The sequence below is a fragment of the Leptodactylus fuscus genome, chromosome 4 (assembly GCF_031893055.1).
Source record: "Leptodactylus fuscus isolate aLepFus1 chromosome 4, aLepFus1.hap2, whole genome shotgun sequence".
NCBI classification, from domain to species: Eukaryota; Metazoa; Chordata; class Amphibia; order Anura; family Leptodactylidae; genus Leptodactylus; species Leptodactylus fuscus.
Genome location: NC_134268.1, coordinates 138,405,547 through 138,421,639, shown reverse-complemented (window position 1 = coordinate 138,421,639; position 16,093 = coordinate 138,405,547). Strand labels below are relative to the sequence as shown.

The following is a 16,093-nucleotide window of genomic DNA, read 5'->3' as shown; positions in this document are numbered from 1 at the left end:
CGAAGGGATCAAGCGGTCGGCCACCGGAAAAGTCTGCGTGTCAGCCGCTTCCATTCATTCCTATGGGTGCATGCTATTCGAAACGTCTGTAATTACCCAATTACCCAAATAATTACCCAAATCACATGACCGCTCCAGGAACACTTCTTGATAAGTTGGTGATGTTCCATTTCAGCGCTTCTGAAATGGAGTGCCACCATCATTCTTCCCCCTCTACTATTCAAATCCTGCAATATTTACCAAGCCTTCCTGTGTGAAGAGAACAGATCCTCCCATTCTTCATGTCTTCTAGCAGAGGGCGGAATAGCTTAGCCAGGGAGAGCATGGGAGGGACTAGTAATGGGTGGGATCGCAAGGCTAAAGAGAAACAGGGCAGGGTGGGAGGGGCAGGTAATGGATGGGATTGCTAGTCAGTGAGGGTGGGAGGGGTTAGGCTAGTGACATGGAGGGTTTGTAACATAGTGAGAGAGGAAGAGGGGGGGGGGCTGAGTGAGTGCAGCAGCTTACACAGGAAGCTGCCCATCAGGAAGGTAACAGCATGTAAACAAACACAGAGGATGCAGCAGCAACCAGAGAAACCCAGATATCACTCCAATAACTGCTAAAGGTATATGGGTGTACTTAAAAACCCATCACTAGCTTTAACAGACCTTTATAAAAAAAAAAAAAAAAAAAGATTTTCTGCCCGGAAAACCCATTTAAATGCCATTACTAGTGGAAATAGAGCACAATTTAATTTTCAATTTTAATTGTACTTTGAGCTATTACAAAAAAAAAAAAAAAATTGCACAAAAACCGAAGTAGGGTCTCAAAAAAAGCCATCAAGTATTATAAAAACAATTCATGAATGGGGAAAATTGATCTTTTTTTTTTCTAAATGGTTAAACAAGAAACTAGGTATCATGGGTGGTCTATATTTATATAAGATTATATTCACATCTAAAGCCAGTACATAGTTGTAAATACAGTGAAGACTCTCCAAGAAAATACTTCTTTCACTATCTCTTTATCCAGACTAGATTACCGGCGACAGATTATAATTTGCACAACATGTTACAAATGCTGGCCATCTTCTTTGATATCACCTCTGCCACCAAACTTTCATTTATAAAGCTTTCATTAGTGACTAAATATGCCCCCTTTCCTTAGGATAAGTCATCAATAGTAGATTATAGTCATCAATAGTACGTCCTGGCAAGTAGCACGTTCGCGCTCAGGTCAGTACTATTACTGACCAGTAATGGCGCCGGCACAGAAGCTGTGCCTGCGCCATTACACCCGGCACTCGGCTGTATGACACATGAGCTGCCATGTGAATTGCCGGTCGGAGCTCCGCTCCGATTGGCGGTATTAACCCTTCCGATGCCACGGACACATGTCCGCGACATCGAGAGTGTTTTCGGTCACATCACCCTCCCTGGGCACCCCCCGCGGCGAGATTGGGGGGGTGCCCTGATGAATTTTATGTAGCCTGGGGTCTGGTTAGTGACCCCGGGCTGCTAGGACCCCTGCTTACCTGCTTGGATCCTTGCTGTCCTGCCGTGATGCCCGGAAGTGTGTCTCTGCGTCTGCAGAGACACACTTCCTATATAGCCTGCAATACACGTGTATTGCAGGCTATAGTACTGGACCAGCAATCAGAGTATTGCTGGTTCAAGTACACTAATAGGACAAATAAAAAATGTGAAAAAAGTGTAAAAAATAAATAAATAAAGTGTGTGAAATAAATAAATTAATTAATAAAGCCCCAAAATTACCTTTTTCTATAGCAAATGAGTTATTAAAAAAAAACACCTAAAAAATAATAAAAACAATGCATATTTGGTATCGCCGCGTCCGTAACAACCTGTACCATAAAACTAAAACATTATTTCACCTATATGGTAAATGTCGGGAAAAAAAAATGGAAAAAAACCGCCGAAAATAATGTTTTTTTGCCATCTCACCTTAAAAAATATGCTATAAAAAGTGATCAAAAAGTCGTATGTACACCAAAATAGTACCAATGAAAAGCACAGGTTGTCTCGCAAAAAATAAGCCCTCAACCAACTCTGTCAATCGAAAAATAAAAATGTTACGTATCTCAGAAGATGGCGATGCAAAAAACATTGATTTATGTCCTCAAATGAGTTTTTGTTCGGCAAAATTACTAACGCATAAAAAAAACTATAAATGAGGTATCGCTGTAACCGTACCGACCCGCAGAATATAGTTCACATGATACTTATGCTGTACACCATGTGGAAAAACATTTAAAAAGTAAAATGCAATGCCAGAATTGATTGATTTCTTTTTATCCAGCAAAAAAAGAGTTAATAAAAAATAGCCAATAAGCTATAGGCACCCAAAAATGGTGTCATTACAAAATGCATCATATCCCAGAAAAATAAAAGCACTCATATGGCCACATCAACACAAAATAAAAAAAATATAGCTTGAATAATGTGAAGACAAAAAAACCCCAAAATCGCCAAATGCGTCAGAAGGGGAATATATAAGCGGTGCGAGCGTATGTCAGGGTACAGACCAGTTTTGCAGCTTACAAGAAAAAAAAACAATAGAAGAGACTCCCAAAGTGACCCCCCAATCATAGGAGCTACTGAGACATAGTAGGGAATTTGGTGCTCCCAATGTCCTCCGCACCGCTTACATATTACCTCTTCACCATCCGCTGTGCATTCACGTCTGGGATACTAATACTCACTACACCCCCTGATAAATTCTTTGAGGGGTGCAGTTTCCAAAATGGGGTCACTTTTGGAGATTTCCCACTATTGTGGTACTTCTAGGGCTCTGTAAATGCAACATGGTTTCTAAAAACCATCCTAATGAAATTGCTGCCCGAAATCCCTAAAGGTGCTCTTTGATTTCTGAGGACACGTATTGAGTCACGTTGCACAGTAGGGCCACATATGGGATATTTCTACAAACTGCAGAATCACAGAAATAAATATTATGGTATGTTTTGCTGTTAACCCCTTCATTGTTACGGAAAAATGTGGTTTGAAATGGAAAATGTGCATAAAAAAGTGACTTTTGGAAATTTCACCTTCATTTTGAATTAATTCCTGTGGAACACCTAAAGGGTTAATAAAGTTCCTACATACAATTTTGAATAGTTTGAAGACTACCGTTTCAAAAATGGGGTCATTTATGGGTCTTTTCTATTATATAGGCCCCTCAAAGTCACTTCACAACTAAATAGGTCCCTAGAATACAAAATCTTGAAATTTTCTTGAAAATCTGACAATTTGCTACTAAAGTTACAAGGCTTCTAACTTCCTAGAAAAGTAAAAAGACATTGAAGAAACAATGCCAATATAAAGTAGACATAAGGGAAATGTTAATTAGGAAGAATTTTGTGTGATAGGACTGTCTGTGTTTTCACGAGAATAACAGAAACTTTCAAAATTGATAATTTTATGAAATTTTCAGTACATTGTCTGTTTTTTAACAAACAAACGCAAAGTATAATGATCAAAATTTACCACCAACATAAAGTACAATGTGTCACGAAAAAACAATCTTGGAATCACCTGGATAGGTAAATGCATTATGAAGCTATCCTCACATAAAGTAAAAGACGTCATATTTGAAAAACAGGGTCTGAGCCTTAAGGCCCAAAGTACCCTGCGTCCTTAAGGGGTTAATGGGGGTTCCACTCTTGGCACCCCTGCCAATTAGCCGTGTACAAATTGTGTAGGGGAAGGGGGGAGAAGTTATTGCAAGTCTCATTCAATTCAATAGCACAAGTTTAGAGTATTGTTCTTGGATGGACAGCTACAAATCATCAACTATCAAGATAAAACAAAATAAGGTTAAAAACATAAAAATAATTTTAAAAAAATACCCTGGCAATCCTCCAGCTTCCATAACATTGGCCAGTGTGACATCATTAGACCAAACATCATACTGCCATTTGCGAAGCCCCAAAACTCCACACAGAACCCGACCGGTATGCAATCCTACTCTCATATTGAGATCCACTTCAGTTGCTTCTGCTACAGATCTAAAAGAAAAAACAAAATTGAAATTTAGTTTCAACTAAAATAGCAAACACTAAACTTTTAATAGAACTGATCTTTTATTCAATACTTACCTTTGTAAGTAAGAGTATTTGAAACGTAATGTTTTCTTACTACTGAAGGGAAAGGCATGATACAAGTCAGTGACAGGGCTCCACTGTCCAAATACATAGGATTATTTTATAGGGTTTTCCCATGACCATAACTATATTAAAATTCTGTCTAGGGAGCAGTGTAACAACCTGATAAGAGCAGAAGGAGGCATTTCTCTGCGAAAGTTTGCAAGATATCTTATTAATCACTTGTGATATTTATGTCCAGGATCTGACACAACCTCTTGGATGGCCAGGATGGTTGTTTACAGAAAAAAAAAGGCACACTCAACTGTACCTAGCACTTTGTTATCTGATCCTGGTTCCTTTCCCTTTTCCATCACGTTAGTGCCTTAGCTGCGACAGACTTGTGACATCACTCACAAATGTTCCTTAGTAGAGATGAGCGAGTAGTATTCGATCGAGTAGGTATTCGATCGAATACTACGGTATTCGAAATACTCGTACTCGATTGAGTACCACTCGCTATTCGAATGGAAAAGTTTGATGCAGAACCAGCATTGATTGGCCGAATGCTATACAGTCGGCCAATCAACGCTGGTTCTTCTCCTACCTTTAGAGGTCTTCTCCGTGCAGCTTCCCCGCGGCGTCTTCCAGCTCTGAATTCACTCTGCCAGGCATCAGGCCTGGGCAGAGCTGACTGCGCATGCCCGCATGCTTTGACTGTAAGCGGCCATTTTCTTGTAGTGCGGGCATGCGTAGTCGGCTCTGCCCAGGCCCGATGCCTGGCAGAGTGAATTCAGAGCCGGAAGATGCTGCGGGGACGCTGCAAGGAGAAGACTGCTTGGAGGATCCAGCCCGACCCTCACTCGTGGACTTGGTAAGTATAATTTGATCGAATGTTGCCTACCCCTGAAACGAGCATTTTCCCCCCATAGACTATAATAGGATTTGATATTCGATTCAAGTAGTCGAATATTGAGCGGCTACTCTAAATGAATATCGAATATCGAACATTTTACTGTTCACTCATCTCTATTATTTAGCAGCCACTGTGTAGGCCACTGATTGGTCTCTCATCTCATGACTGGCTTCATATGACTGTGAACAACTTTCAAAAATACCAAAGAATTCTAATTGGAATCAAGTAATTTACCTTTGACCAGAATATAGTGATTTTATGGTTTGACCATTAGTTGTGGAATATATCATTTGGAGTAGGACATCCTTGTAAATAGGGAGGAACATATCCAAGGACCAACTTCACAATGCAAGATGAGACAATGTACCATCTTGTCATAACCTCATATGAAGATTAAAGGGCTTGAGAATTCATGGAAAAAAGGAAACCATGAACCAGATCAGGCAACAGTTTGCAATGTCTTTGTGGGAATACAATACCAATTCCCATCTATTAACATACTGTTGGCAAGTTTAATGTGGTGGACAGGGCACTTATCATAATACTTAGAAGAATGAGATTATGAGGCCTGAGGATTTGATGTGGTCCTTCAGATAATTTCAAAACTGAGTAAGAACAATGTCAGGTTAAAATACTCTGACTGGCGCAACACGGTGGTCCAGTGGTTAGCACTGCAGCCTTGCAGTGCTGGAGTCCTGGGTTTGAATCCTGCCAAGGACAACATCTGCAAGGAGTTTGTATGTTCTCCTTGTGTTTGCGTGGATTTCCTCCCAAAGACACACTGATAGGGAAAAATGTAGCTTATGGGGCTCACAATCAACACATAAAAAAAAAACAACCTTGTCTGAGGTCTAAATTGGATACTGAAGTACATCCCTGATTGTCCCGGCATCTCAAATCTATGACCAGATGAGCAGACTCTACCAAAGTTTAGCTAGCAGGCATGCCAACTAGAGATGGGTGAATCGGTTATTAACATGCCGGGTTCGTCCCAAATATTTCAAATTATTCTGTATTTAACAAATGTACTGGTGTCATCATGTGTTTGTCCAGGAAATATAGAGCAGACTGTGTCATATGTGCAATGACTTATACATCACGTGATGGCAACATCTGACAGCCTCTCAGCCAGCAGACAGTGGTAAGTGGACCTTACAGTGATGTTGTCATATGTAGAACAAATAGCTCAACCCCTAGTTTGTGTAATTGATGATAATGAAAATTACCTCACTGTATCTCATAGCTATTCGCTAGACTATAGGCGGAACAAGTCAGAAAATTCAACAATATTTTTTGGCGTAATTAGAGAATTAAGAAATAATAATAAACAGATTAGAATTACTAGAATAGAATTGAATAGACAGACATACATAGAACAAATTCAGTGAGTGATTGCTGTCTGAAAACTCTTTTGCTGCTACAGACCATTAATCCTTTTATTGCCAGGCAATAACCTATGTTTGACAGTACTGGCAATAGAGCAATTTCCTACCTGGCCAAGTTACTGGCAGTGCGGTAGCTGCTGTGCCACTTAATGGAATCCATTGCATTTGCCAGTTGATGCCAGTGGACAGTCTCCATTGAGAATACCTAGCAGCTATTATTTCTAAAAGTTGTCCCTGTTTGATGTCCATGTGGGCTTCTCCTTATGAATGTGGGGAAATGTGCATGAAAAGTTAACATTGCAGTTTTCCACAGATATGCCATCTCACTGCCCATGTGTTGAACAGTTTGCGTCAAAAGACACACACAAAACTGTTAAGGGGGTTATCCTGGGTAAAACAGCGTCATACATGTGGTCATAAACTGGAGTATTGGTACATAGCAAGGAGCAGATGTGAAGGAACTCTATGTGGCTTCTGGAGTACAGATTTAGAGGCTTGGTTTTTGGCATGCTGCAGAACCCATGAGGTGCCTGCAAAATGGAATCTCCTAAGGAGTGACCCCATTTTAAAAACTGCATCCCTCAAAGAATTTATCATGGGGCGTAGTGAACATTCGTCTTCTAGATGTGAATGCACAGCAGATGGTGAAAAGTGATTATGTAAGCTGTGTGGTGCAGTATATTGCACACACTAAATTCCACCAGTATTTTCCCACTACCTTCTAGGACTGGAGGGGCATTCTGGTGGGTGAGATCTGGTGTCTTTTCCCTCATAATCACTAAATCTAGGGTGTACCCTGATATATACTAATACAGTATAGACATTTTCCTTCCTACCTCAGCCATTTTTGTCCTAAATATGTGGTGATTTTTGTTGCTGTATTTTACAAGATATATTTTTATTACTTTCTAGTGAGGTAGCTGTATGAGAGAAGGTTTATTGTGGGATGAGATACCGTTGTGGGGCACCTATAACTTACTGAGTACATTTTATTAATAGTTTCTGAGTGGATTTAAAAAAACAAAACAAAACACATACATCAATTCTGGCATAACTTTTTAACATTTTAAATCTTTTGCCATTCATTGTGCAATATTGAGGTCTTATCTAATCCTATCCTATTAATATTATAAATGTGAAAGTTTGTGTGTTTGGATGTTTGTGGGTTTAGATGTTTGTTAGTCAATCACGCAAAAATGGCCAAATGAATTTGAATGAAATTTGGCACATAGATAGATTGTAACCTCGATTAACACATAGGCTACTTTTTATCCCGGTAAATGACATGGCTTCATGACTGATATGAATTTATGTTCACATACTATATTACACTGTTCTTGGCAGCAGCTCATCTCAGGTTCTTATAACACCAGGTCTGTTATCTCTCTGTGTAAACACTCAGCTAACCTTCAGTCCATTCTGTACATTCGGTACGAGAACAAACATTTTCCTTATACTCCATTCTGTACATGTATTTGCATATTATCTGATCTTCTCCAGGCAGTGATGACACACTGGATGGGAAAACACCTTTAATCCAAATTGGCAGTTTTCCAACTTTAAACATACCGGGAAAAAGAAAATCTAATTTGTCACAAAATTCTAAAACCACAAGAGCTATGAAGGTAGCCAAAAGTCAACAGAGTTCTCCCCAATCGGAGCTGAGGTGGATCATTGACACCAACAACACACTCATTGTATGGCGTCCCAGTGAGATGCCGGAACAATCACAGGCACGGTGCGAGGAACAAGTTCAATGGCAGGCCAGCTTGACAGCTGCCGAAATGTTGGAGAAGGCGGATCATCAACACAACAAAAAGCTCATTATATGGCATACCAGCAAGCTGCTGAGATGCCAGAACAATCACAGGCATGAGGAACAAGTTCAGCAGGCAAACCATTGACAGCAGCAATTTGCTGAATATAGGCGGATCATTGACGCTAACAACACATATGATGATATTACTGTATGAAAAGCAGATTATTTCACATTGATAATTTTTCCAAATGTTCTCAAAATTCACTAGTATTTAGTACAATGTATCATGAAAATCAATAATCATTTGGGTGAGTTAAAGAGTTCAAGTTCTTAGTATCTCTGAATAGATGCCCATCTACTGATCCCAGCCCAACTATTCTCAAGTAACAAGCTCAGGCAGATTTGATGCCAGATGTGTTATTTACACAATGTAATGTCAGAATGGCAGTGTCAGGCAGGGGGTGTGATTCCGACTTTCAATCAGAAGCAGCCAGTATCAGAGCTCAGAATCTCACCCCTTACCTGTTCCTGCCTGGCATCACCCTTCTGACTGTACAGAGCCTATATAGTATATCAGACACCAAGAATAACAGCATTGTTTGCTTGGGAATGGTGGGGTTTAGAGAAAAAAAAAATCAACTATTTCAAAATCAGTGGAGCAACAGCTATTAATTGGTGGCAAGAATTGGACTTATTGGAGGTGGTGAAAGGTCCTCTTTAAAGCATCCCACATGCAATGACACAATTATGGAAAATGAGGCTGTGTCTTTTCAATTGCTTTTAGGCTGTGTCCTTACGTTGTTATATTTCTGCAATAATTACAATTGGCTCACATTAGCATTGGCTTATCCACTGTTCTGGCCTGTCAGAAGACCAAAACAATAGACAGGCGATCACTTTCATACCGGCTACACAAGGAGCCTGGAGATGCCATTGAATATAATTGGGTCTGTAATCATTTTAAAACTCAAACTAGTGGAGGAAAAAGTCCTCTGTGCAGGATTTTTTTGTTCGCTGATTTCAGACAAACATTCTGCCTGAGAGGTGGAATTGTGCTCTTTAGTCAGCAAATTTAGATTTGGATTATGTACGGTATCTCAGTGGTTAGCACTGTTGGGGTTCAAATACAACTAAGAGTAATATCTGCAATTTATTTATATTCAGGGGCCCCACTCAGTGGATGTAGTAGCACCTTTGACTAGTGTTTCTCATGTCCTAAGTAAATATAGTCAATCGAACACACAGTGGGGGGAATTTACTTATGCCTGGCATATATGGGAATAATTACGGTACATCTTGTCTCCTGCCAAATATGTGATTTTTACAAAGAGTGGAGACTAAGGTAGACCAGGGCGGGTATGCCTCGGCCCAACAATTTTATTATACCTTATACTATAACACTGAAATGAGTTATGTAGGATATCTAAGCTCCGTTAAGAAAGGTTCTTTGCAAACTCAAACGCTGCTAACGGGATAAAGATCCACATCTACTTTTAATTTTTTGAGTGCTGCCCATTTTTGTCTTTAGATACATAAAGATATACATATATATAATATATACAATTTTATAAAGAAAATATATCTCTGGTGCACAAACCAATTTAAAATGTAAAGTAAGAAACTCAATGGTATTCAAATGAGGACAAATAACTGGCATGAAGGACTTAATTTAAAAGTCTTAACAAGCATAATTAATTGAAATATGAATCATTTAATAGAGGGAAAAAAGTCTGAGTCTAAAATTACAGTGGAAAACATGCTGTAGATATCTTAAATGTCAATAAGTGTTTCTTAAGTTGTTTTTTATGCTGATTGCAAATCTGAAAACCGTTCTGCTCTATCAGGTCAAATTGTTAAGATATTGTTGAATAAATGTTTTTATTTTGCTTAAATAGGACTACAAGCTTCTGTATAAAAATTATGTAAAAAATATATATATATATATATATATATATATATATATATATATATATATATATATATATATATATCCTAATAATATTGTAAATGTGAAAGTTTGTGGGTTTGGATGTTTGTTCCTCAATCACGCAAAAATCACGCTAGTGAAGAAATTTAGGTTCACACAACACTAAAGGACCTGTGATGCCTTTGTTCTGCCTTTGATTGGGGAGGGGGGAGAACTTTGGCACATTTCAGCAACATCCATTCAGCCCTTTGTAACACAGAAGCTGTTCAGAGAGTCACATAACAGAACCCCTGTAATCACAATTGCCCGATGTAGCATTATATGAATATTGCATTATAATTATTTATTAAGAGATGATGTAACATATTATGATGCAGGTTTAGTTGGCAGTTGCGTTATGAATTGCACAAAAATATTTCGCTACTTCTGGAAAAAATATGTTATAGAAAGTACAACTGGAGTATTTGCGGTGACTTAGAAGTAGTAGCTATTCTAATGGCAATGCAGACAGACTCCTCACACAACTGTCTCCAAGACTTCTCTCATGCATCCCTCATACCCTGGAACTCCTTATCAAGACACATAAGACTGACCCCCACAATCACAGGCTCTAAGAAGGCCCTGAAGACTCACCTGTTCAGGAAGGCCTAAAACCCCCAATAACACTACTGTCACCACATCACCTTCTGTCTCTACCTCTCTCCCTCATAGATTGTAAGCCCTCGCGGGCAAGGCCCTCTACCCCACTGTGCCAGTTGGTCACTGTTTGTATCATATCTGTTTGTACTTTTTATGCACTGTATGTGAACCCTCAAATGTAAAGCACCATGAAATTAATGGTGCTATAGAAATAAATAATAATAATAGAATAAAAAGTACTGCTGCTTCATATGCGAATGGGACAGCAGAGATAGGAAGCAACACTACATCAAGAAGAACTGGTCAATCAGAGACAGAATGTAGCCAGGAAATAAAAACGTTCTTCATCCACAATTAGTTGATCGTGGCAAGATTCTCATGCTTCATGTAAAGTTGGGACTTATGAAAAATTTTGTCAAGAAATTAGCGACACTGATGCATTTCGGTACCTGCGCAACAAGTTCCCAGGGTTGAGTTATGCAAAGGTAAAATAAGGTGTATTCACAAGTCCACAAATAAAAGAAATCATGGCTGATGGACACTTTTAAGACATTCTGCTGCTGAAAAAGATGCGTGGGTGGCATTCAAGTCAGCCGTAATCAATTTCCTTGGAAATAAAAAAAAGTGCTGACTATGTGAATGTTGTACAAAAATGCATTAGTGCGTACAAACATCTTGGCTGCAATATGTCTCTGAAAATTCATTTATTCGACTCGCATCTGGCCTTATTCCCAGAAAACCTAGGTGCAGTCAGCGATGAACATGGCGAGCACTTCCACCAGGACATTTCGGTGATGGCGTCACGCTATGAGGGTCGGTGGAGTGTAGCAATGTTGGCAGACTATTGTTGGACGCTTCAGCGTGATTTGTCAACTCATCAGTATAAGTGGAAGTCCACAGCCAAAAAAACTTAAACCATCAACATGTTTAACGAATGTTTGTACAGATTTTACAGATATTAGTCTTCAAACTGAATTTTTATCATATAATTATGAATGTTATATATAATTTCAGTAGCTATAGCCATGTGCATGTTTATATTTAAAATTCATGTAGCAATAACTTTTAAAATACAAATTTTGGGCAAAAATTACATTTCTTATGTTTTGAAGTAATTAAATGAAATATAAAATTTAAGATCATCGATATTTCAAGAATGGAGGGTGATAGAGAAAAACGGTTTGGATGTTCATAATCAGCATATTCAAATTGACTAAGATCGATTATTGTATACCAAGATATCCGAAGAAAGTTATTTTTTGTTGTTCAGTGTTATAGGATGTTATTTGTCAATTTTAAGGCAGTAAATTATTTCATTTCCAGTACCTTTTTAATTTGGTCTAACTTATGCTAGGTTCACACTAGCGTGCATTTTGTTCTTGGAGTCCTCTTGGGGGGCGACCATTTGCTTGCTTGCTAGCAGGACTTTTTTCTCAGTATTTTTCAAATGGAATGAGGAACAGACAACCCAATGGAGACTGTGCGTTAGCGTGAACCTAGCCTTACATTAGCAAACTGTACGTATTGACTGTACATTGGCAATTATAGAGATTGAGTTGTTTGTTGGACTATTTATATTGTTTTTGCCTTATTAACCATAGCAAGTATATATTAACAAAGAACGATATTAGTAACGGTAGACCTAGCTGTCTATACACCTGAATGAACAATAAATACCCAGTCCTAAATTCCACAGCAAACTCAAAGAGGAACTACAGTGAACAACTTACTGCTTTAATTCCAAAGTGAAGTGTTTGTATTAAACAAGCTTTAGTGACTGTGGAATGGATTGCATAAGTCATTGGTAATATATCTAAAAAAAACTTAGTCACAGACTACAAAATGGTTGAATATTCCAAACAGAAGATAATAAAAGTCAACTTTTATGGATATTTGCTAAAAAAAATTCCCCGGATATATAAAACTATATGAGCAAGGATTCACTGATATTCGAAGGGCTCTTGCAATACAGCTACAGAATTCGGCACTTGCCACTATGTAGTCTAGGTCAATATCTCTTCTTAGATATTCAACCACTGATACTGTTTTAATTAGTGCCAAGAAAGTCAATGTTAGCTTAAGTTAGCCACTGATATGTGTCAATAAGAGCTACTGGCTATGAATCACAAAAGATAGTTGGAAAATCGGGACCACTAGTCAAGTGTGTTTCCCAGCCCCTGGTAGCCAGTTACTGAGTTATCACACTCACAGTACCCCGAATGCAAATACAGTAGACCTGCACAATCCCTTTATCTATAAGAAGGGCAATTTTATGTAGTCTTTTTGCTCTCCCATAATTAGAACTAAAAAGACTACACAAAAACCCTTTTCATAGATAAAGGGATTGTGCAGCTCTACTGTATGATTTGTGTCTGCTTATGTTATGCCATGAATTGTAGGGTCTTTGATGTGTGCGCCAAATATTTGTTCCTTACAGTCTGCAAGTTAAGATTTATTTCTCCATTTTTGAGTCAAATATTTGTCTCATGTTGAGTCAGAATTTTGGAGCTTCTAGAAACACTCCATATTTATGAAGGTCTGTATAACAGATTCATAAATATAGCTAAAACTGCAAATGGGATACGTAGTTTGAGACAAGTGCAAAGATAGAGAGTATCGATAAATGTGCCCCACTACGTACAGAATTCTTCCAATGGAATATTCATCACATCACATCTTTATTGACTTAATGAAAAGCTGTCCTTGTGTGTGCAATATAGCCAGATTGATGGAGGGATCATTGGAGTTGTAGGCTAGGACAGCAGGGAGCTAGGGAAGCAAGTAAACAAATGAAGAGGATGCCAAGAGGTCCCCAAGAAAGCCAGAAATCACTCAAAACACTGCTAAAGGTATTTTGGTGCAATTATTAACCCATTAATAGTACTAAAATACCTTTTTTAAGAAAAGTTTTTTTGCCTGGAAAATTCCTTTAAGTTTTGGGGCATTAAAAATTTATGCTTCAGTATTGATGTAGCTTGCATGGTAAACGTGTGTCAGATGACTGTGACATTACAGTCTAGTACTGTAGATGGCTATACGCCAGCATATGATATGGTAAGTCAAGCCTGGATATGGTAAGTCAACTGGACATGCATGTGCACGTCCAGTTTTGTTTTTGTTTCACGTATGCCACATACTGGCATGTGAAATAACAATTTTAGGCCAGAGTGTAAGATGATACACATGCCCTGTCTACTTGACAAGGATTTACCCGAAGGGTGTTATGACTGATTATTATTTGCCATGTCAGGCAATTATGTGTCCTGTTGCCATTTACACTGCCTGGCCAAAAAAAAAGTCGCCTTGTGCAACAAGGTACCGTTCCACCCCTGATATAATTATGTTCATGACAGGAATTTGCATATATTCTTGAATATATATAATTGAGCTGTAGCCTGTCAAGTGCAGATCATAATTAAAGGTGTGAAGCGATGTCTACCAATGGAAGAGCTACCAGAGGAAGTTAGTGCCTTCCAGAAGGGGCAAGTCATTGGATTGCATCAGGCTAACAAATTGACCAAGAAGATAGCCGAAGTAACTGGTATCGGACAGAGAACTGTTCAGCATATCATACGAGCATGGCGAGATGGTGGAGAACCACCCTCCAACCGTGGAAAGTGTGGGCATAAGACTATACTCGAAACTGGAGGTCATAGGTCCCTAAAGCGACTGGCGAAGAATAACCGCCGGAAAACCACCTTTGAGCTCACACAGATGTTCAACTTGACGAAGCGACACATTTTGGAGCGAACAATCCGACGAGAACTCAAAGGAATGGGTCTCAACAGTTGTGTCGCCACACAAAAGCCATTGGTGACAGAGACCAACAGACGTCAGCACCTGTCATTTGCAAGAGACCACAAGGATTGGACCCTAGAGCAGTGGAGAAAGGTCATGTAGTCAGATGAATCATGTTTCACATTGTTCCAGAGTGATGGTCATGTCCGGGTGCGACGAGAAGCACACGAAACACTGGAATGTGCTGGAAAGGAACCTGCGCTGTCACTCACCACCCCCAACGAATCTGCGTAACCTGGGCTCCCTGATACTTGAGAATTGGATCAAAATCCCTGAGTCTACACTATAGAACAGGGGTAGGTAACGTACGGCTCTCCAGCTGTTGCAAAACTACAACTCCCAGCATGCATACTTGCTCCACTGTTCTTGGAACTCCCATGGAAGTGAATGGAGCATGATGGGAGTTGTAGTTTCACAGCAGCTGGAGAGCCGAAGGTTCCCTACCCCTGCTATAGAACATTATAGACTCCATGCCGAGACGGTTGCATGCTGTTATTCGTGCTCATGGTGGCTCAACTAAATATTAACACTCGTGACTTTTTTTTTTTGGCCAGGCAGTGTATTAATTGGCCTTGTGCCAGTAGGCACAATGTAGAAACAATGCACATGCACAGTTTTCCTTGTAAAGGTTTACCTGATAGGGGCTGTTGTGCATATCTTCAATGACACACTCCAATAAAACAGGTAACAACATAGGACATTGCGCATGCCTAAGGCTTTATTCAAGGAATAAAGGGGTTCTCCACTTCCATAGCAATATTGAAAGGCAAATGTTATTGTCTGTATAAGAAAAAGATATACAACTTTCCAATATACTTTCTGTATCAATTCCTCATAGTTTTCTAGATCTCTACTTGCTGCCATTCATTCTGTTACTTGTAGTGGATAAAATTCTGACCATGGTCATGTGATTGATAAACAGGTGCATAGCTCATTACCAGGCAGATGTCCAATTACCAAGCTGTGCACCTGGGTGTTTGTCACATGACCTTAAGCTATAAATCACATGACCATGGTCAGCATTTTATCCTCTGAGAGTAAGCAGAAAGAATGAGAGCAAGCAGAGATCAAAAACTGTGATGAAGTGATACATAAAGTATATTGGAAAATTGTACAACTTTTTATTATACAATAACATTATATTTGTCTCTCGATATTGGTCTGAAAGTGGACAGATCCTTTAACTTCATGGATGCCATAGTGTGCACATTGAATGACGCACTTCCAACAAAGAGTTATTTGGTGGAATACAAGGTTTAATATAGGACATTTGCACATTATCAGTGTTTGTCATGGGGATTTACTTCACTGATACCGTGGTGCGCATATTGAATGATGCACTTCTGGCATGGAGCCGTTCGGCGCAATACCGTCTGACATAGGGATATGGTCCAAGAACATGTGCTAAATAAACATGCTATAAAAGATAACTATGCACCTGCCCTAATATTTTGTGCCTAGAGATATATAAAGGACGATGTTTTCAGTAATCAGTACTACCCCTGAGGAAGTTGCAGATAGGTGCGGCGATATACATGGGGAAAAACTATATCACCCTGAGCCCTAAGATTGTTATGATAAACGT

At 39.2% G+C, this 16,093-nt stretch overlaps 1 protein-coding gene across 2 annotated transcripts in view; it reads right to left on the bottom strand.

Moving 5' to 3' along the window:
- The window catches only part of ADCY1 (adenylate cyclase 1), a 219,057-nt gene that overhangs the window by 69,035 nt on the left and 133,929 nt on the right, over window positions 1-16,093 (bottom strand). For both annotated transcript variants that reach the window (XM_075271083.1, XM_075271084.1), the window contains one exon: window positions 3,851-4,009. In XM_075271083.1, coding sequence (XP_075127184.1) covers window positions 3,851-4,009 — 159 coding nt within the window. The remainder of the gene's footprint in view (window positions 1-3,850; window positions 4,010-16,093) is intronic.